This window comes from Physeter macrocephalus, chromosome 1 (assembly GCF_002837175.3).
Source record: "Physeter macrocephalus isolate SW-GA chromosome 1, ASM283717v5, whole genome shotgun sequence".
Classification (NCBI taxonomy): Eukaryota; Metazoa; Chordata; class Mammalia; order Artiodactyla; family Physeteridae; genus Physeter; species Physeter macrocephalus.
This window is the reverse complement of record NC_041214.2, coordinates 90,329,968-90,352,362: the sequence shown is the minus strand read 5'-3', so window position 1 is coordinate 90,352,362 and position 22,395 is coordinate 90,329,968. Positions and strand designations below refer to the sequence as shown.

General features: G+C 42.2%; 1 protein-coding gene across 6 annotated transcripts in view; it reads left to right on the top strand.

Annotated features, from left to right (window-relative positions):
- Window positions 1-22,395, top strand: part of KALRN (kalirin RhoGEF kinase) — a 683,571-nt gene that overhangs the window by 375,728 nt on the left and 285,448 nt on the right. For 3 of the 6 annotated variants that reach the window (XM_055084868.1, XM_055084870.1, XM_024120240.3), the window contains exons 15-19: window positions 1,379-1,545; window positions 8,798-8,917; window positions 13,887-14,105; window positions 17,389-17,538; window positions 19,896-20,010. In XM_055084868.1, the coding sequence (XP_054940843.1) occupies window positions 1,379-1,545; window positions 8,798-8,917; window positions 13,887-14,105; window positions 17,389-17,538; window positions 19,896-20,010 (771 nt within the window). The remainder of the gene's footprint in view (window positions 1-1,378; window positions 1,546-8,797; window positions 8,918-13,886; window positions 14,106-17,388; window positions 17,539-19,895; window positions 20,011-22,395) is intronic. The other 3 variants (XM_055084895.1, XM_055084874.1, XM_024120241.3) reach the window with 1 other exon arrangement.

Genomic DNA, 22,395 nt, shown 5'->3' with positions numbered 1-22,395 from the left:
TGTATGTGATGTGGCATGGGTAAGCCATGAGCTTCCCACAGAAAGACACTTTGCCCAAGCCCAGCATACTAAACACCAGAGATGCATGCAGGATGAAAACGAGCTGGAAAAAATCTACATGGTGGCTGTAAACAGGGATCCACTTCTGCAGGTGGATCTTAAATTACATTTTAAAAAGTAGACATGGAGGGCTTCCCTGGTGGCACAGTGGTTGAGAGTCCGCCTGCCGATGCAGGGGACACGGGTTCGTGCCCCGGTCTGGGAAGATCCCACATGCCGTGGAGCGGCTAGGCCTGTGAGCCATGGCCGCTGAGCCTGTGCGTCCGGAGCCTGTGCTCCATAACGGGAGAGGCCACAACAGTGAGAGGCCCACGTACTGCAAAAAAAAAAAAAAAAAAAAAAAAAAAAAGTAAACGTGGAGGCCAAGGGTCATCCCATGTTGCCTAGCACTGCAAAGGTAGAAATTTTGTATTTCTTCTTATTTTTTTATTTCAGTCAAGGAGATGCTCTACCTCATCCCCTTGGTAATTGCAGATAGTAACTGGAGGGAGTTGACTGCTAAAAGAACAAGTCATTCTCTTCTCTGTCTCCCAAAGATATTTCAGGAGCTGGGCCTTGGAATTATGAAACTGACAGAAAAAATAAACATGAAAAGATACTGAAATTATTACCATGTAACACCAGAAAAAAATTTCCCACTCTCCCATATTGTTCTTATATAAAACACTATTTTTGCTTCTAGAAAAGAATTTACTTTAGCATGTACGGACTTTCCTTATATGCCCCCACTGTATCAGGCAGGTGTGTTGGTGGCAGTGATGAATTTCTGAGTTGCTTTTTTAGGGGACCTAAGTAGTTGGCTAAGAAAATCACCATTGGCCAACTATTCTCTTCAGAATGGACTTCGCATCCAATGGTAAATTGCACCTGACCAGCTAAAAGAGAGTGTGCCTTTGGCAGAAGTTCCTGAGACAGGGTCTCTGGGGCTTTGTTTTGTATTTCCCAATGTGATCCAGAGACTCGGTTGTGAATATTCTGGGTGTAGGCAAACTGCCCAGCAGGGACTGCTGTATGTGGCCTTGTCTGGGATGGAATCCAGAGGACCACCTCTTTGACTCCGGTTGATAAGGAGCTGATCATCTGTTGAAGAGTTGTTTCCTGCAAAGGATCAGTTAATCCAAAAGAGAAGGCATGGTTCAAGCATCCCAAACCAAGACCCGTTATGGTGATCTATCCAGTTTCACTGAGGGATATGCAGAGTTTGGGAGGGTGCTGGTGATGGCTATTTCCAGATTCCAGCTTTCATGTGCATATAGAAGGAAATGTAGTCTTTACGGTACTACCTGGTTTTTAATGGTTTACATTTTGTTTAAATCAGGAATTGAGTTAATCTGTGAAAAAGACATTGATCTGGCAGCCCAGGTGCAAGAGCTATTGGAGTTTCTCCAGGAGAAGCAGCACGAGTTGGAGCTCAACGCGGAGCAGACCCATGAGCGGCTTGAGCAGTGTCTCCAACTGCGGCACCTCCAGGCGGAGGTCAGACAGGTGAGCCTGACCCTCCTCCTGCAGCCGGGGCTTCCCAGTGGCTGAGTCTGGCCTGGGCCTGCTCCTGGAATGGGGTAAGGCATACAGAGCCACCGGTATAACCAGAATTAGGAAATAGGTAAGTTAAGGAGTGGTTGTATTCGTTTCTGAAAGCTAGGCTGCTATCTACTGAGTTTAACAAATAGATCTAATGGTACAATGGCTCAAACTACAAGTGCATTATTTCTCTGACATATAACAATCTAAGGAGAGCACCTCAGTGCTGTTCCAAGTTGCCCTCAGTCACTGAATCGATTCTCTTCCTTTCTATCCTCAGCCCTGCCCAGAGTTCATAGGAAATGCAAAGCCTGTATCAATAAACATATTCAGGCTTTAGAGCCAGCTTGATTAATTTGTGTGCCTAGTACAAGACCTGACATATACTTGAGAATCAATAAGGGGTAGCCAGCCTTCAGTTCCCATCATTCTTTTCAATGTGTGTGCGGTTCTTATAAGAAAATGTTCTAGTCACATTAAAGCCAATTTTAAAAAGAAAAGAGTACTTACCTGTATGAAACATGATACTAGCTATCTTTCTAAAGGACATCCCTGTACCATTCCTAGGGATCTCTAGGAACATACACACAATGACCAATGACACATTTTAAAAGTACTACATATTTATATTATGAACAGCCTAAGTGGGAATTTCTAGCATAATTATTGGGGATTTCCTATTTAGACAAAGTGGGATTGAAGAAATACAAATATAATTATAGTTCCATTTATTGAGTGTTGTGTGCCTTTTATACCTATCTCTTGATCAATCCTCACAACCATTCTCTGAAGCATTTATTACTCTCCTTTCAGAGGAAGTCACCAAAGCTTAGAAAGGTCACCAGACAGGTCACACTGAGGAAAGACCTCACCTTCACCCTCCACGGGTGCAGGAGGGCTTCCCAGCAGGGCAGACCTCATAGCACTTCAGTGTTTTCTCCTTGTGCTCCAGACTCTCCCAAGCAACCCTATCCCCCTGCTTCCTCTAGGGAGAGCCCCACCCAAAACATCCTAAGCAGAGACACATCTTCCTCTTTCAAATGTTTTTTCTTATGTTCAGTGACTGCTAGAGCTTTTAGATTTGTCTGTTAATTTAGCACAGGGAACAAAAATATCATATTTTATGTAATTATTGCTCGGTCCCTTTTATTCAGGGTATTCCTTGCTAATGCCTATGTTTTAATTATATATTATTTATTATAATGTGAAAAATTATCTTCTCTGCTCCCCTTCTTTTCCAAAGAGTACTCAGACAGAGTCCACACATTCTGTGCTAAAGATCAATCTTGAGCACAGGTAACATCACTGAGCCCCAGGCAAAGCCAGATACAGCACTGCCATCCAGGTTGTTTTCTGTTTAATTACACTGGGGTCACACCTGAATGTCTGGTGAGACTTGTTACTCGTGGGGACGTGGTAGAAATCCTAGCAGGCCCAGAGCAGTGATGAGTATTCAAATTCTGAATCTCTTGGCAGTAATAATAGTACTTTCTTTTCATATGAGAAGTACTTTCTCGTTTGTGATCTCGGTTTAGGAGAACAGGCCCATGAGAGAAAGTGGTGGATGTTTAGTTTACAAATGAGGAAACTGAGGTACCATAGGATGAGCGCTCCCAGGGCCTAGTGACTACTTAGCTGAAACTTGAGCCCAAGCTTCTGAAATCCAAGGTCCTACAATTTGCCCCTGCTGGACCCCACTCCCACCCTGGAGTTCCAGGAGAAATAGACAGAAGCTCTCCAGCAGAGTGTAGTCTGGGCTTCTCCTGGCCTCCACAGCACCATGTCTGAGAAGATGGGCAGGCATGGCCTACACCTGGCAGGGGGGTGGCACCAGCCAGATCAAGCAGCGGGCTCAGCAGGCCGTGGGAGTTCTCTTCTGTTTGTTCATGTCATCTCAATAAACCAGATAACAGGAAAAATATTCCTAGTTGACTTTGAAATGAAATATATAATTTTGCTTTTGTTCCTGGTTTTTTATTTTATTTATTTTTGCTACAGCAGTCATAGTAGAGCCAACTTCCTAATTATGTTTTTCTTGGCTGAGATGAAAATGGAAATGAAATGAGTTTTCATCCTTCAAGTATCCATTCTGTACAGGATGGGGAGCTGGGATGATGATAGGTAGTTTGTCGAGTGGGAAAGTAGATTATCTATGTATGGATCATCCAGGCTTGACTAATATCTGTGTACGTTCCTGTTCAGTGTTTCATGAAATGGAGGACCAAAAAGAATTCTTCTGCAGGAGTGAGAACGTTCCTTCTCCTTCTCTCCACCGCGGCAAGGATGACACAGAGGGGGACTGTAGTTCAAAACGGCACTGGATTGCTGGGGTCAGCCTTTAGGAAAAGTGCGAAGGACTGCGGCCCTTGGAGGTGCCGAGGGACCACTGCTCCATTAAGCCACCGCGCCTCATTAGACACGCTTGTTCTCCTTGTTAGTGTGGCTCTACCTTTAGGGGTCGTCTGGTCCAGTTTCCGACAAGGCATTTGCGTTTGATGGAAGTTGTTGGAGCAGGAAATATTGACTTAGAAGCTATTGATGCTTGGAAAGAAGGACTTAATTTAGATGTCAGTACTGATCACTTGGGCTAAATTTAGACACTAGCTTGAGAGTTTCTCTTTCGACTATACTGAAAGAAAGAAAGAGAGAGAGAGAGAGAGAGAGAGAGAAAGAAAGAAAGAAAGAAAGAGAGAGAGAAAGAAAGAAAGGAAGGAAGGAAGAAAGAAAGGAAGAAAGAAAAAGAAGGGAGAGAGAGAGAGAGAAAGGAAGGAGGGAGAGAGGGAAGGAAGGAAGGAAGGAAAAGAAAAGAAAGAGAAAGAAAGAGACACCTTAATTGAAGTGCCATTAATGGGGAGAGAAAGGGAGAGGGCCACAATGTGTTATGATACAGCTCTGTTGTTAGAGCTCAGAGATTAAAGGTTTAGATTTGGCCTTCATAACCTTACGTGCAGTTACACCACAATTATATTAAACTGAAGCTCTGAGGAGAGTTAATGTCACGGACATTGACTGAAAATTATTTTCAAGTATTTAGAACAAATGAAACTGATTAATGCAACTGACTTGCTTTCTGAGGGATTACATAGTACTTTGTATCTAAGATAAATGGCCCCAGCATCTCCAGAGAAATACTGAATCTTGAAGGGAAACCATTCCCCTGATTCCTATGGTCCAGGGCCATAGACCACCCAGATGCCCCCTTTCTTCTAGAAAAATAGTTCAGATTATTCTCCAGACCCCACAGAATGCTCTGATTGCTTTCCAGGAAAATTGCTACTCTGGTAAGGATAGCCTCACATTTATTAGATAATTCAGGAAGATTTGAAAAACCTATTTAATGGACATAAAACTAAGTGAATTTCCATGTTTCCTGCAGAGCAATGCATTTAGCAGAAAATAGGCCAAAATGGATTTATAAGATGTTGGAGCTCTAAGCTTTGGCGAAAGAAATTGTACTTATCATTTGTCTACTAAAGACATTGACTTAAATTACCCCTGTGGACCAAATACTGGCCAAAATTTGCATATGATCAAGATGGAAATTTAAATCAAAGGAGAAAATATCCTCTCCTCATATTCCTGTATAGAATACTGTTTCATTCTGTTCACTGTACATAAAAGTTAGAAAGGAGTTGGAGAAGATCCAAAAGAGAGGCAGCCATAGGTACAAGTACTATCCATTTGTTTCAAAATGGAGATAATTAGGAAGACACACAGTCATAGTCTATAAAACCATGAGAGACGAACACATATAATCTCATAAATTGTGAATTTTTAGAACTAAGAAACACTAGAGATATGACAGGCTCCCAGTTACCACCTGAGGGGCTGATGATTTTCCTGTGGCTAGAGTTTCAGAAATCATCGTGCCTTGTGATAAGTCATCTGCAGTAGCGGGAGTTAGACTCAGTGTCCTTCAGGGCGACCTCATAGCTTTCCTGTCAGTGTGGCCTAGAGAACACAGCCATAGCCAAGCAGCTTCCCCAGCCTACGTGGCTACAGTGTCCAGCTTGCCCAGCTTAGGTGGCGTCATCATTTTGGACATTCACGTCCAGTTAACCACATCCATGCTTCTCCTAACTCGGGGTTATCTGAGCTTCCTTGGCCTGAGGAACCAATAGATCTCCATCTTCAGTTCCCCCCTCACCCCTGACTGAGCTGAATTGGTGGCCTAGCTCCCTAGTCCCCAAGCAGCAATACTCTTCCCATCCCTCATTTCTGCAGAGCTAAGTTCCTCTGGTATCCTATGGTTATAGGGGCAGTCTCTGAATTTTGAAAGAAGTGTGGAATATTATGGCTCAAAATGACCTTCAAAGACCATCTAACTTATCAGTAAACTGTTGTCTAAGATGAATGATCAATATAAAATGTTCATGTTAAGGATTACATTATATGGTTTGCAAAATACTTTTACATTAATTATTTCATTTCATCTGTACCCTGTGATTTACCATTTTACAGTTAAGAAAGCTGAGCCTCAGAGAGATTAAGTGATGTTTCCAAAGTCATGCAGCTCAAGATTAGTAGGACCAACATTTTCGCATGTTTGTTACAAAATTTTTTCTACTACCTTTCTCTCATTTGGATGATCACTCAAGAATAAATAACCAATTTTATGAACCAGAAAGATAAAGGATGACAGTAATAGAAAATTATACTAACAAGAGTTAGCATTGATCAGAGCACAAAGACTGATGATAATAAAACAGCTAAGGTATTTATATCACATCAGAATATGTCAATAAGCTCTACAAATACTAGAATAAAAGTTAATATTCCTAAACTTTTTCTCTTCTCATTGTGAGAGGTGTAAATGAAGAATCATAGCATTAGCTAGTTTTGCCTCAAAACTAAAAATCGCTAGCACCACCATCATCAGGCTTTGCATTTTACCGTAGGCTACATCAACCCTGATATAGGAAGGGAAGGTACCACTATCCTATCTTTACAGATGAAAAAGCTGAGGCTCAGAGGAGTTAAGTGGTTTTACCAGGCAGTAACAAAGCCAGGTATTCTGACTTCAGATTTTATGCTTTTTCTACACATTCCCAGTTTTGCTTCTAGGACTGAGTCCGGGACTTCAACATGGGAGGCTTGATTTTAGGAGGATAAAAATACTTGGTAGTTTAATCATTGGCATCAGTCCCACCCCTGAACCCGAGCCATTGATTGAACTACAGTGCATTTTTTTCTTCCTAAAATCAAACCTCCCATGTTGAAGTCCTGGAATGTCTTTATAAACAACATTTGGGAAATAAAAATGAACAAGGATATCAAGGATATGGCATCATTTAATGAAAGATGTAGAGACTAAAACCTATAATATTTCTAAATGGAAAACCTGGTAAATGGTGACCTCACAAACCATAGCTATAACTGATGTTTTCAGTTGACTGAAACTTGAGAGGAAAATATTCCAGCAAGACTCAGGAGGCCCAGAGGGAGTCAAATGGTCCCTCAAGCATTGATTTGTGATGCACATTGAGAAAATGTTTCTCTGACACCCTCAAGTGAATCTTGAACCAAGCAAGATGTGATGAATCACTGCGGAAGGACTTACATAGTTCAGAAATATAAATTGTGAGCTCCATTTTCCAAAGAGGTGAGGCATTTGGGCATGCAATCCATGTATGCATGTACCCAAACTTACAGCCAGCTTTTAGAAATCATTAGCACCTCTATAGTCAGCCAGCTACAGCACACCAGTGGCATCAGAGATTTCACACATACGCTCTGAGCAGTTATTTCCTGGAACTAATTGCTTTACAGATTGGCATCTCATCCACAATCTGCCAGACTGCCCATGAATTAACATCTCAATCCAGATAGCCCAGCTTCAGTGGGATTTATGTCCTGATGTTATCCATGCACAATATGGTATCAGTCATTTTCTGCCTAAGGAGGACATCTGAGAAATGCCTGTGAGGGTTATGGAATAGGAGACCAGACTTAGTATTTTTCTAATTGTTTAACATGAAGAAGTTGAGAGAAGAAAAAAAATCTGAAACAGATTGTGGTGTCTTCTGCTTTGCCTTGAGGGAACAGATGGATGGTATTTACTGATCTTAAAATTTCAGAAGAATTTTTATTTCTTCTCCAAGCAAACTCTCAGACTCCTTAATAAAGCAAATATTTGGCAATTTTCTGATGACCAAACACAAGGTAGATTTTCAAGGCCTGTTACTTCCAGTTTGATTATGTGCACTTGACTCTATTAGCTGGATTATTGCCACATCTCTATTTTAGCTGGGACTGTCTAGACAGTGTCAGCTATTTCTCCTTCTATTCTAATATTCCCTAGCTGAGTTTTCTTTCCCCCAGTACTAATTAAGGTCACCTAGAAATTTTACTCAGCCTAGCCATTGCCTCTAAATAATTTAAATCAATTATAACATATTCTCCCTTTTTCAAATGATCCAGTGTTTGGATGATTCATGCTATTTTGCTTGTTTTATTTCTCCTCCCTTTGGATTGTTTAACCAATCAAAGCTCAAACCTGTCTACTCTTGGCTATTTTGCAAGGTATAGGAGGTTGGACACACTGCTCAGGTGTGACTTGGGTATTTTCACTCTTTCAAAAACGTTACTGCATACCCGTTGTATGAAAGGTACTGTGCTAGGCATTGAGTGAGATTTAAATATGACTCATATATTACTCGAGTTTCCGGAAGTTTACATTTTAAGGGGAGGAGATGAAACATAGGTCGAAATAACTGAATAAGGCAGGCTTTGGTGAGTGCCACAAAGGTGGTACATGCAAAATGATCTGGGTTTCACTAGATGACGAAGAGATTGTTTCTAATGGGAGTGGTTAGGTATAGAATATTTCAAGCAGTTATTGATATTTGAATTGGGCCTTAAAAAAATGAAAGGGATACCAACAGATGGAATTTATTTATTTATACCATACCGTGTTCCCGATGGAACCTCGGAAACATACATACAATGCAATCAGATGAAGTCATGTTTAAATTAAGTGGCTGAGGAGCCTGGGATTGAGGAGCGATAAGGGTAGGAAAGAAAAGATGAAGCTGGGAATGAGGTTGGTACTTAAAATAAGTACCTTATGGCGCAAGGTACGAGGCAAATTTAAGGAGATTTTAATTATCCAGACTCTTCCTGTCCTGTCTTCAGTGGGTTGGAGATAGCAAGCTCTCTGACTGAAGGGCCTATCACAGAAAGGCCATTCACCTGTGCTCTTGTCCCGACTCCCTAGGTCCTCGGATGGATCCGCAATGGGGAGTCGATGCTCAACGCCAGCCTGGTCAACGCCAGCTCTTTGTCGGAAGCAGAGCAGCTGCAGCGGGAACACGAGCAGTTCCAACTGGCCATCGAGGTAACACCCCAATCTGGCTGCACTGTCCTCCCTTCCCCTCTCTGCTCTGCACCCTAGGCAGGATGATTCCTCAAGATGTGGGTGTTCCTTTATGTGGTGAAGCCATTACTCTTTCTAGTGAAATGGGCCAGGTAGCCTCCCTATGACCCAGGAATTGACAGAGAAACAAATGGAGGGCTTCATCACCCCAAGGAAGCCTGGTATTAGAAGACAAGTATTCACACTCCAGATGTGGATCTTCCCTATTTATTGGTACCTTTAACTTTCAAGGCCTCTGGTCCACTGAGTTTTTTATACATTATGGACTATGCACCATCTGAGAAATGTGAAGCTAAAAGGTTAGAAGTCACCTCTAGTTGAAGCTCACTCAGAATTGAGGATAAACAACTGCAGAAGTCATTAGTAAACTAGCATTCCATTTTTAAACATTTGGTTTACATGTAACATTTAGATTCCATTGTCAGATCTGCCTTTTAACAAGAGTAGTGAGCACGGGAGCAGACTGCACTAGATAGTTTGATTCACTGAACATAGTTGTTCAATAAGGCTGGTGGAAGTCATATTTAAAGAATAAACTGAAACCAGAAATTCACCAAGACTTGTTTTAAAGGCTATTTTAAAATAAGACTCCACTTATGATAGTCTAATATAAATTTTGTCTTGCTTTAAATAATATCTTTAATTATCCTTTCTACTAGAACATTTCCTTCCCAAAGAGACTTGAACTGATTGTTCTAGAGTGGTGTAGGGAAAAGAGTAGGAAATGGGACATGGGAACTATGTTAAAAATAAAATAAGTTCATTACCAATGGGAAAAGAGATAAGGAGTGAAAACCTCAAAGACATCCGTTACTTGTGGTTCAGTATAAAACTTAACCCACTTCTGAGTGTGTAAGAAATGCAAAGGTGATTATCTTCTACTAAAAAAACACAACAATGATAAAATTTTAACTGTCCATGCCAATAAGTATATCTTTAATACAGTGATCCAACTGATTGCTAGCTATTTTTAAACTAGTATTGATTGATTTCAACCATTTAATTTTCCAAAAGCTATCTTGTATGTGAAAACATAGCATTGATACGAATGATATATTTCTCTAAGATGTCTGATAACTTCTTAGGAACCCTTGCTCTTACCAGACTCCTGTCTGAGATTTGAGATTTAAAAATAAACTGTGTATTACACACACAGTATGGACAAATTATTTTCTAAGGAAGACCTAACCAGAGGAAAGAAGTTTTATCATCAGCAGCTCTGTTGCATTTTACTGGCATGCCCAAATATTAAGAGTGTTGGAATCTATTCATTGTAAAGGAAAAATCAAGATTGGGATTATAATCAAGAATTCGGCACACAGTGGTCAAAACCCCATCCAGAGGCAGCAGTGAAGAGAACGAAGTTTGGGCAGTCACATTCAAGGCTTGGCATGAAGCTGTGAGGGATGCTAGGCAGAGAGAGGACAGCCTTTGGCGATACCTCCTCCTTGCTTATCTTGAATGTGGAGGTTTACCTGCCCCATCAGGTAATTAAATTTTCAGTCCCTTAATCAAACGTTGGGCAAGTAAAACCAAGCATTGTTAAAAAAAAAAAAAAAAAAAAAAACAACACAAAAACCAAGCGTATGACACCCTTGAGTATCTCAATGAGCTAGTAGAAAATAGTGGGTAAATGCATTAGCAATGCTACTGAAATAACCAAATTCCACCTGACTTGCATATGCAGTATGTATGAATTTGTATTAGATGCTGTTGCATCCTTAATAGAATAGAGGCTCACTAAGCATCTATATCTCTTTAATTTCATGGATGCAACTTGATCAAATATTCCTAGAATAGATGTTGAGATATAGACCCCTGTCGAGTTTATGTCGTGGACTCAAGAGGACATGGCAGATAGATAGGATTTCTCATAGATCTTGGGAATAGAAGGTAGGCAGGGTGTGGAGCTTGGCTAGGATAATGACGAGAACGGAGCCAGAATTTCAACATACGTTCCTTCTCCAGGTGGCCTTGTGCTTCTCTCTAAATGTGTCAGTTTAGACCAGGTTCTGCATTGGGGAAACGTATGCCAGGGGATTTAAGCAATTTGATAGGAGATCTAACTAGTCTGGTTTGATTTAACCCATTTTGATACTGTTACTGGAGGCCTTTACAGTGATCACTGACAGGGAACATAATTTGACTTCTTGGGCCCTAAGAAAGAACCCTGGGCTCCAGAAGGGAAAATAAAATGGCTATAGGTAAGATGATCATATAAGTTATTGTTAGAACTGAGACACTTTTAAGAGTGAAGGAGGGAATTATTAATAACTAAGCCAGGAAAATCAGCATGTACTAGAACTCTCATGGGCAAACCAAGATGTTTGCTTACCCTAGCTTTGTTGGCCTCATCAGTCTGAAGGGTTTTGGTCTCCTTAAAGAAGGTCAGGGGCTTCCCTGGTGGCGCAGTGGTTGAGAGTCCGCCTGCCGATGCAGGGGATACAGGTTCGTGCCCCGGTCTGGGAAGATCCCACATGCCACGGAGCGGTTGGGCCCGTGAGCCATGGCCGCTGAGCCTGCGCGTCCAGAGCCTGTGCTCCGCAACGGGAGAGGCCACAACAGTGAGAGGCCCGTGTACCACAAAAAAAAAAAAAAAAAAAAAACAACAAGAAAAGATACAGTACTCAGTAGGATTAGATAATAGTAGAAATAAATGCAAAATAATGACTCAAGCTTTAGCAAAGCAGAGATTATGTCATATGCATAAGAGTTTATCATTTAGGTAATTAAAAGGAAGAAGGGGCTCCCAGGACTATTAGATAATAATGAGTTTCAGAATAAGGAAGAGGATTTGTTACACAGAATAAATTATAGGAAAATGAAAGTTACTCCTCTATCTCCTCCATTCTCAGAGAAAATATATAATAACAAATTTATGATGACAATTATATGCTGGTTTCATATATTGAGGAGAGGCCAAATAATTATCAGAATCACCAATGTTCACTTGATGAACCGTTCCTCTGAATGAGAAACTGTAGATACCGTTCTGATTGCTAGAGATGAAATGATATGGTGTGATATGGTGGAAAGGACATAGATCTGGGAATAGGTCAAACCTGAATCTGGTTTCATCACTTCCTTGGATGTACATTTTTGGGCAAGTCCCTTAACCAGCCTGAGTCTCAGTTTCTTAATCTGTGAAGTGGTAATAAGGATATCCACCTTGGTGTAGTGTTATGAGAACTAGGAAAAAAATGCATAAGTACAGTTCCTAGCACAGAATATATACCTGGTTAAATGACAGCTATTAAAGGGATTTTTTAAAAACAGTCCTTGAGAGTTTCACTGTCTTAAGTAAGGAAAATCAGCCAAGTGTTAGATAAGTGATATAGGTATTCAGAAGAGCGTAGTTTTTAGTAAGTCTCAGGCTGTCCAAAAAAAAAAAAAAAAAAAAAGATGAGGCTCAGATATCAGGTGAGAAATATAGATTGGAGAGCCATTTACAAAGAGGAAATGATAGAAGCCAAGGGAAAGGATGAGAACTCTACAGACGTGAACCAAAACCAAGAATGGACCTTGGGGTACCTCTACATTTAGGAGGCAGGAAAAGAAAATGGTACCAATAAGTAAAACAGAGAAAGAAACCAAGGATTTTTAGTGGATCATTTCTACTCGTTAGTTTATTTTTCTAGCTTCATCCAGCAATTAGGAACCCAGATGCTAATGTGGTCATCAGGACTGAAGGCCGACTCAGTGGCAAAGCGAGGGAATAAAGGAGTCTAGGCTGCTGGAGGAGGTCGTGCTAACATAGCTAACACTGAGGACAGATTCAGGCAGCGGGGGAGGGAAACCAGGAGGTGGTTGATAGACTCTGTAGACAGACTGCCATCTGGAATGAAGGTGAAGCAGAGGTGAGAAGAGGGGGAGGCTGTACTCACACACAGGAGTGCTGATGGATTCGCTCTGGGGAACTGTCCCAACACTGAAGCCCAAGAAGGGCAGAAATCATTCTAGAGTGAGGTGCTGGGCTTCTAGCTGCTCTTTTCCACTGCCAGCTAAGCTCTACTTTGAAAGGGCAAAGGCCAAATTAGTACTGTGCCTTTGGGTTGAAATGATTCCAGCAGCTGAAGTTGGGATAATATTAGCTCTTTGAAGTCGTATGGCTCATCCACATCAGTCCTTTATTTTAATAAATTGTAATCCCATTTGGCTGTCTCCCTGCCACCCAGTTCTCCAACCTGTTCTCCCCATCCCCTACAGTTAAAGTGAACTCAGAGAATGACACTTACCCTGAACAAGAAACAAACCTTCTACAATATAGATTATCCTAAAGGCAAACATAAATAAGGTAGTAATGTGGGATGATGTGTTAAGCTGAATTATCGACTGTGCTGCTCTTTTCTCATGGTAACTAAGAGATGGTGTGAGATGCTACTCTTCTACTTTATTAACCTGTCAAATGTCTTCCTTCTACTGGAACCTTTTTAAAACTGATCATTCATGTTTAAAATGATTGCATTGTTGGTTTAGATTTGTGTTACATGGGGATATTTTTTATGGGCTATGTTTATTTGATCTGCAGAATGGGACTACAGCAGTAACCTCCTTTGAAAATTCATGATGAATAATTTTATGATTAGATTTGAAAAGGAAATTCAACTAATATATGAATCAATCAGGAAGCAGATTTATACACAACTGCATTTCTCTAGCACAGAAACTGAAATGTCTTTAAAATGCAGAGTGATGCAAGTAAAGAGAAAGGAGTGGGGGTAGGAGTTAGGGACCTGAACAATTAGTTAATGAAAATGTTTGATATTCTTTTTAAAAATATGCTTAAAAAACAATGATGACAGCGTGTTTGAATCAGTCATTTAAAGCTCTTTAACTTTTCTGCATCTTTCCACTCACGCCTCACTCCACCCCCTCCCATACCACGCCTGGGTCGTTCCCACGGACCTCTCTCTCCTCCCCTTGTGCCCAGTCCCTCTTTCATGCCACTTCCTTGCAGAAGACACACCAGAGTGCCCTGCAGGTACAGCAGAAAGCTGAGGCGCTGCTCCAGGCTGGCCACTACGACGCGGACGCCATCCGGGAATGTGCTGAGAAGGTGGCCCTCCACTGGCAGCAGCTTATGCTGAAAATGGAAGACCGGCTGAAACTGGTCAATGCCTCAGTGGCCTTTTACAAAACTTCTGAGCAGGTGAGGGAAAGGGCTGTGGAATGTGTGGGGCTGAGACTGACGGAGGACTGTTTTCTGCCTCACACTGCAAATCTGCAGGATCTACCTCAGCAAGAAGCCACTCCTCTCAGTACTAGCCTTTGAGAGTAGAAAAATGATTTGTGGAAACACCATGGTTTGCTTCCTTATAATCCTTTCCATTAGAGGAGTGGACTATGTGATTTGTTTCTTACAAATTTCTCAACCTCACAGGATTTCAGTGTTGAAGTAGAAACTGGGTAGGTGTAGGCTGAGTGCCAAGTTTCAGCGGTGTGCCAGTTAGCTCTTGCCACAATAATGCTGGGTAACAGATCACCCCACAACCCAGTGGTATAAAACAATAAGCACATATTTTTTGCTTAAGTATCCAGTGTTCAGCTGATCTTGGCTGAGCTTAGTAGAACTAGGCTCCAAGCTGCAGGTTGGGTCTGGATCTGTTCCTATATTTCTCCTCCTTCTTGACCAGCAGCTACCTGAGGCATATTTATGGTGAAAAGCAGGAGTGCAAGAACCCAAAATCTACTGTGCAAGTGCATTTCAAGTCTGCTTGTGTCACATGATCTAACATCCTTTTGACCAAAACAAGTCATATGGCCAAGCCAACATCAACGAAGCATGGCAGTATATGCCTCCTGTGAAGGTTGGGAGAGGAGAGTGACAATTTGCTGAACACAGTCTAATTTACCACAATCAGGCACTATGCACTGCTTGAAAAACATACAGCTCTTTCATTCATGGGGTTCCCAGTCTAATAAGGAAACACAGCTTTCTGTCATTGGAGAACTGTGAGCCTAACTGGTAGGATGGTGCAGCTGTGGGAGAAAAGGTAGGAGATACCTACAGCAGGGCCATAAAAATGCAAACCCATTACTAGTACATCTGTACAGCAATATGTGCAAGGGCTAAGAGGATTTTTTTTGTGGTATGCGGGCCTCCCTCTGCTGTGGCCTCTCCCGTTGCGGAGGACAGGCTCCGGACGCGCAGGCTCAGCGGCCATGGCTCACGGGCCCAGCCGCTCCGCGGCATGTGGGATCCTCCCAGACCGGGGCACGAACCCGGTTCCCCTGCATCGGCAGGCGGACGCGCAACCGCTGCGCCACCAGGGAAGCCCCTAAGAGGATTTTTAAATGATTTGGGTGCTGTTAGGGGACTCTTTTCATGAAAGAGAGGTTTAAGACAGGAGTAATTTTATTCAGTATAAAATAATTTCCTCATTCAAATCACTCCCTGGTAGAAATAGAGAAACATTCTCCTCTGGATAACTTACAGGGACCATGGGAAAGTCTATCTCAAAGCAAACGTAACATGCCTGTCAGAGGGCCCTGCAGCCAGTATTCATCTTCAAACCCTCTCTCAGTGCTCCTTTCAGTGTTTCAGAGAAATGATGCTTTTGATGGCCTCGGAAGTGGGAGCAGCAAACTAACGAGATAAAGAGCTTCTCCAGTTGATCTGTAAATTCAGCACATCCCAATCACACCCCAGCGAGCTTTTTTTTTTTAATAGAAATCGATAGGCTGATTCTAAGATTTACATGGAAATGCAAAGAGGCTAAAATAGCCAAAACAGTCTTGAAAAGGAAGAACAAAGTTGAAGGAGTTACACTACCTGATTTTAAGACTTACCCTAAAGCTGCAGTGGTCAAGGCAGAATGGCATTGGTGTAAGAATAGACACAGTTGAACAGAGTAGAGGTTCCAGAAGTAGACCCACATATATACAGTCAGTTGATTTTTGAGAAAGCAATTCAATAAGTAAAGTCTTTTTAACAAATGGTGCTAGACAACTGAATATCCATATGAAAAAAATGAGGCTTAACCCCTGTCTAATATCATATACAGATTTTAATTTGAGATGGTTCAAGATGCTGAAGGGGACAAAGCAGTAGATTGAGTCAGGAAATTTGACCCTGAACTGACCTTACCAAAGGTCACTTTATCTCTCTAGATTTCTGTTTCTTCACCTATTAAATTAAAGGACTTATGCTGGATAATCTTTCCATTTCCTCTAGCTCCCAAATTGATTGGTTTTAAGTCCAATACTGTCATGGAACAGGTGTCAAGTACTCGTTTTCTTAAAGTTTTTTTTTGTGTGTAATCTCTTCTCTCAAGACGTGAGCCTCCTGCATGTTTTCAGGCCTTGCAACAAGAGAGGTGTGTGGTGCTAAAGAAACCAGCTGGAGTTCAGGGATAGGCCTCCTCACGACATGGGAAGCATGTTGGCTATGGGGGTGTTCTGCCTGGGACATCGTTCAGCTTATTTTTCAGCTCAGTTCATAACTCAAAAAGCATCTTATCCAATGCCACGTCCTTCACCAAAAGAGATGCCTTTCTCAGACAAAGGAGGCCAAGGGTAGTTAGAGCTGCTCTCCGCTGCTGCCACAGACTATTGAAAGAAAGTATAGGAATGAGTTTCTATTTTCTGCATCCTTCCTTAAGCCCTGACACTAGGCTGCCCTGGGTCTCCTACTGATGCACTCAACCTAACTTTCCCTCTAAGCCCCATTTGAAATGCTTTTGGTCTTTTGAGTTCATCTATAACGTCACTTAGAGCATGGCCTCTCAGCATTTTTAGAACTGAAAAACCATCTTAACTATCTTTTAGGTCAACCCAAATTTGTTATCCCTCTGAAGGAAATGTGCATTTTATAATAGCAGGCCTGGAGATGTCATTGCCTTATAGTAGTACTTTGAAACAATTTTGCTGGAATATTTTTCCCCAGGGCGGGAAAAGGTAACATTCATTTATGGCCCATAAGTCACACAACACAGGCAACTTCCTCCTTTACCTCTACTTGAGGCTACTTCCTGTAGGGCAAGGACAGATAGTTGGGCAACCCAGTTATCTTCTTCAAACCTCTTTCTCCTGTTCTACCTAATTCATAGACGTATCATAAGGTTATAGCAATATAATATATAAAAACACTTTGAAACCCCCCAAATTACTAGTCTCTCTTCCTTTCTTGCTCTGCATACTATCCCTAGGTGTTGTCATCAACCCCCATAGCTTCAGCCTTCAGCCATCAACTGTCAGAAGATAATTCCAAAATCTATATCTCAGTAGTCATCTGTCTCCCAACCTCCAGACGCTGGATTCTCACTGCCTCCTGGACTTTTCTTAGATGTCTCAGGGGCCCTGCACACCTAAGTCTACAAATTAGATTTTGAATGAAAAATGTCACTTCTGTAGGAGTCTCTTAGCTAAAGGTCCTCATAAAATAGGACCTTTAAATGATTAATTTACTAAGTTTTTCCTCCATGATTCATTAGGTCTGTAGTGTCCTGGAGAGCTTAGAGCAAGAATACCGGAGAGATGAGGACTGGTGCGGTGGACGAGATAAATTGGGGCCAGCAGCAGAGATCGACCACGTCATTCCACTCATCAGTAAACATTTGGAACAAAAGGAGGCCTTTCTTAAGGTCAGAGCACATTGTCATCCAAGGTCTGGGACTTTAGCCTTGTTTTTGATCTGCTGTCTCACTCTCCCCATCTCCTCCTCCTCCTCCTCCTCCTCCTCCTCCTCCTCCTCCTCCTTTCTGTCTCTGTCTCTCTGTCCCTCTCTCTCTCACTGCTTCATGTGGGCTTCCCATACCCCTCTATTTTCTAGCTTCTTATCTAAAGGGGGCATTTGTAGAGGGGATATTGGCTGGTTAATTTGAAAAGTTGAAAGGTTACACTTCAAACATTCTTTATTTCTCTCAGCACTTTTTTGTATAATTAGGCAATTAGGATGCTTCATTTCTACTGGTGCCATGTACAAATATCCTGATATCCCACTGATGTTAACTGAGAAAAATACCTACTTTCATTTATCTATAAAAATATTTTAATTGAAATATATAAGCCTAGATAGAAAACTCTTAAAATACATCTTTTATAAATGGATGATGCAAAATTTAGGGCAAGAGTTAAAGAAATACATTTAGACATCTTATTTTTTTTATCAGTCTAACGATTACCAATTACCAATGAATGCAACACTGTTTATTGTGCTGTATGAAGAGAGAGATACCTTATTTTGTTTGTTTTGTTTTTAAAAGAGCCTTAGCTTCCCAGAGAGGAAGCACAGTCCTGCTCTGAACAGCTTTCAGCTGGTGTGGGAAGTTCTCCTAAGCCTCTTTCCTCCTGCCTTTGATCTTCTCTCTGACAGAGCCTCCAGTGTTAAAACTTATCTAAAGGCTCCATTTTCTCTCAGATTCCCTGCTTTCATGTTCTGCTTCCTTTCAGGTTTCTGAAAGCACAAAAGAGAATTTTTATATCCTGACATGTTGCCACTGATTTTCTACAATTCTGTAATTAACTGCCTTTCTTTTATTAGGGATTTTCTCTACTTGACCACCTCTTTAAGTTTTATTTTTATTCTTTTTTAAAGATGACCTCTCCCTGCCCTTCTCCCATCTATCTGGTATCTGTACCCACATTTGATCAGACCTCTTAGTAATCAGCTCTTACTAATAAGATTAAATAGAAATTCTTCCATACAGGGCTTAAGATGATTTTAAAAGTCTTCCCTATGACAAAATGAAGTTTAAAACAAAGCAATTTATGTAAGGCATGTCAGATATTTTAAATAGAAGTATAAAGGTATGTCTTCATAAAATTAAATGTTTCTTTTGAAGAAGGAAAAAAGAAAATGTTCTGATGTTTTCCATATGTGCCTAAAACCATAGTTGAAAAACTCCTTATTGTTGTGGGAATTACAAGCCCAATGGACAGAAGATCGAGCTCTCCATGTGTATACATTAGTTGATCTATTTTGGATTCCTTAGCTTTGGACCACTGTCCAGCTGTTAAATTCATGGGCCTCAGAGTGGAAGGACCCACTAGAAGTCTTTTACCAGAGCTCCCAGAAGCCACTGTTGGGAATGCAACATTTAAAATAATTTTTTTACCATATGATTTGTAGAATCAGATGCTAAGTATAAAGACGTTTAAAAGTTAACAGTTTTGTCTAGAGATAATTTAATTCTGAAAACTGTGGACTGAAAACTAATGGACTAGCATGTATTACCTCTACCATCAGGAAAAATACAGCTTTTTAAAGAAATTCAGAAAATCTCTTGTCTTGAGAGAAACTAGAAGTACTCTGTCAGTAGACCTAGATTCTAGCCCTGACTTGCTTCATGACTCCTGCCCTTGCTTGGCCTGGATCGGGTACAATAGCATGGGACAGACCTGTCCTCTCTGCTACCCACCACTCTTGTGAGTCTGAAGGGGGTGGTACAATGGCTCTTACCCCTTTACATGACTGATATTTCCCAGCAATAGGATCTTTATTAGTCTTATTGAGGCGGGGGTGGGTTTGATGGACAAATATGTTTCTAAAATGTGGGTAATTTCCATTTAGATTTGGAACATACGGTTAGTAGGTTTGATCACTAAATTTGCTTTCTCAAGTCTAAATTAAGCTAATGTTAAAGTGGCTTACACCAGTGGTCATATACGAGGCATTCTGGTGGCAGAGGGAAACCAACCTGAGAGTCACTCTCAGGTGGTCACGCTGAATTAACATGTAGTAGTCAAAGGGTGGCTGATTTCTGGTTTTGTCTGTGATGGAAAGGGAAGAGGCACAGGGAGCTTTTCTTTACTCAACAAAAGAGTGAGTGAGTCTCCTGCATTGGAACTGGAGTATGTATAAACTGGAAGTTGCCCCAGGGCTCTGCTCACCCAGAGCCCCAGAAGCCTCATCACCAGCACCCCTTCTCCAGTGTCTTAGATCATGTGCCCCTACCAGACCGGGACTTACGTGTGGGGCTTCTCACCTTGTCTCTCTCAGGCCTGCACCCTGGCACGGCGGAACGCTGAGGTCTTTCTCAAGTACATCCACAGGAACAATGTCAGCATGCCCAGTGCCGCCAGCCACACCCGGGGACCCGAGCAGCAAGTGAAAGGTCAGTGTAAGCCCTGCCGGCCTCGAGCCACTTCAGCCGCATGGACCAGAGCCTGGGTACCTGGTCTTCATGTGACCTCAGATTTCCTGGTTCTTCTCCTTGGATTAAAAGAAGTATGATGTGGGATGGTGTGGGTGGTGGCGATTCAACATGCATCAAGATTTGGAATGGAAAAATGACTATAAAATTTCCCCAGAGCTTTTGCATTTATCTTAAGAGTTTAGAACAACGCTAATAGAATTTTATGAAATGACAGATGGTCTCTATGTATCTACACTGTGCAGTACATGGCCACTAGTCAACCCCAGAGACCAAGGCTAGGGAGGGAAGTGGCGCTGACTTGGAATGAGGAGTGGGGACAGGCTTGGTGAGCTGCCGAGCAGACAGAGGGAAGCTCTGACCTCCTCTGGGAAGGGCCTCTCTCCTGCTCAAGGAACTCAGGAGGTGCGAAGATCAGCGGCCACTGGGAAGAATTAAAATTAGTAATAAAAGATCCCTACAGAGAAGAGGGAAGCAGCATTCCTTTTCCAGATGTGCCACCCTGTTTGCAGCCGAGGGGCCCTGTGGGTGGCTAGCATTATGTCACCTTCTCCTTCCTGCAGATTTTTCAAAGCCTGTGTTCTGATGTCCAAGTGCAGGTGGCAGCTTGGGTGAGACCAGCTGCCTGCTGAGAGAGCACACGCCCCGCCCCCGCCCCAGTGTGCCGAGAGTGGCAGCCACCCAGGGTGAGCAGGATGTACCACACCTTCCTGGGGGCCAGGGCAGCGTTTGCCCAAAAGAAAGTTTACCAAATGGGGCACAAATGAAACCTGAAACTCATTAGGATTTTCACCTGAGCTGGATTGATTCTCTCAGCCACCACAGAGGGACCTCAGTGAACAAAACTCTGACTAGGAGACAAAAAGAGTAATAAAGGAAACACAGGTTCTCACTGTCTTTGCCCAGTTGAAGCTTCCACCTGAGCAGGGACGTACAATCTCTCCTATAGCCATTTCCTTTCCACCTGCTGCCTGGACCCAAAGCCAGTGCCACTTATTTTAAGTTTTTGTTACAGGAGCAATTATTGCTGCATAACAACCCCTGAAATTCAGTGGCCTACAACTATAAGCATTTATCATTCAATGACTGTGTTGGCTTGGGGACCAGCTGCCTTGGCTGGGCTCAGTGATGCGGTTCTGCTTGAGGCTGCAGGTCTGGCTGGCTTGGCCCCTTCCCTGCAGGGTGGGTTCTTGTCTGCTCCATGTGGATTAATTCTGGGACTTTGGTTGAAGGGGCAGCGGTTACCCAGGAGAACTTCTTACAGAGGTGATGGCAGAGGTTTAAGGGGCAAGCTCAAGTGCACAAGCACACTTCAAGCCCCTGCTTGTGTCCTGTCTATTAACAGCCCATTTGCCAAAGACAGTCATGTGACTGAGCTTGAGTTCGGGAGTGAGGAAGTACACTTTTTCTCTTTGGGGAGGAACTAAAAAGCTACATAATAAGGGCAGAGATATAGGGAGAGGTGAATAATAGGGACCATAAAAGCTCTCAGCCTAAGAGAGGAGAGACAGATTCTGTCCTTAGAGAGGCAAACTTCCATAGGGCATTAAAAGTACACAAAATCAACAAAATCTTCTAAGTACAAGCACTGCAATTTGGGCTGTGCCTTTTTTGTAGGGCACAATAACTTGTGGTTTACAGCCCCAGTAACTCGGTAGACCAAGGTGGCTAAGGACCCAGGCTCTTAAGTCAAATAGCTCTACCCCTTTATCTGACTGATCCTGGTTGAGTTTCCTATCCTCTCTAAGCCTCAGTTTCTTCATCTGTAAAATGGAGATAATAGTGGTCCATGCATCCTGCGGTACTGTGAAAATACGTACCTGCCACATAGTGAGTACTGAATAAGTGTTAACTTTCCATAGCATCATTATTGTGTATTTTATTAGTATCTAATATAGTTAGCAGGAAGCAGGAGGCAAACAATACAAAATAAATTTTATTGCTTCAAGCTTAGAACATACTATTAGACACTTCAGAAATCCATCCACATAACCAGCTGCTTCTGGAACAACAGAAGTAGAGAGAGGGAGGGACATGACATGGACAAACAGCTCCCACGGCCACCGTGGTGCCCCGTGCCTTGTACACATCCTCTCACTCACCTTCATTAGAGATGACGTGAGAACAGCTTTTAGCTTTTCTTATGATCGGTCCCAACCAGCATGGAAGTTTGGGCCTAGAGACATGATTCCGTGATGACGTGATTCCAACATAGCTTCCCTAGGCCCATAATTTAGGGCTTTTAAAATTGAGGTTGTGCTGTTGAAGTGCTAAGTGCACAGCCCCTTGTATGGGACAGAGCTTGTGGCAAGTGACATGGCTATCCGTGCAGTTACCCCAGTCCTC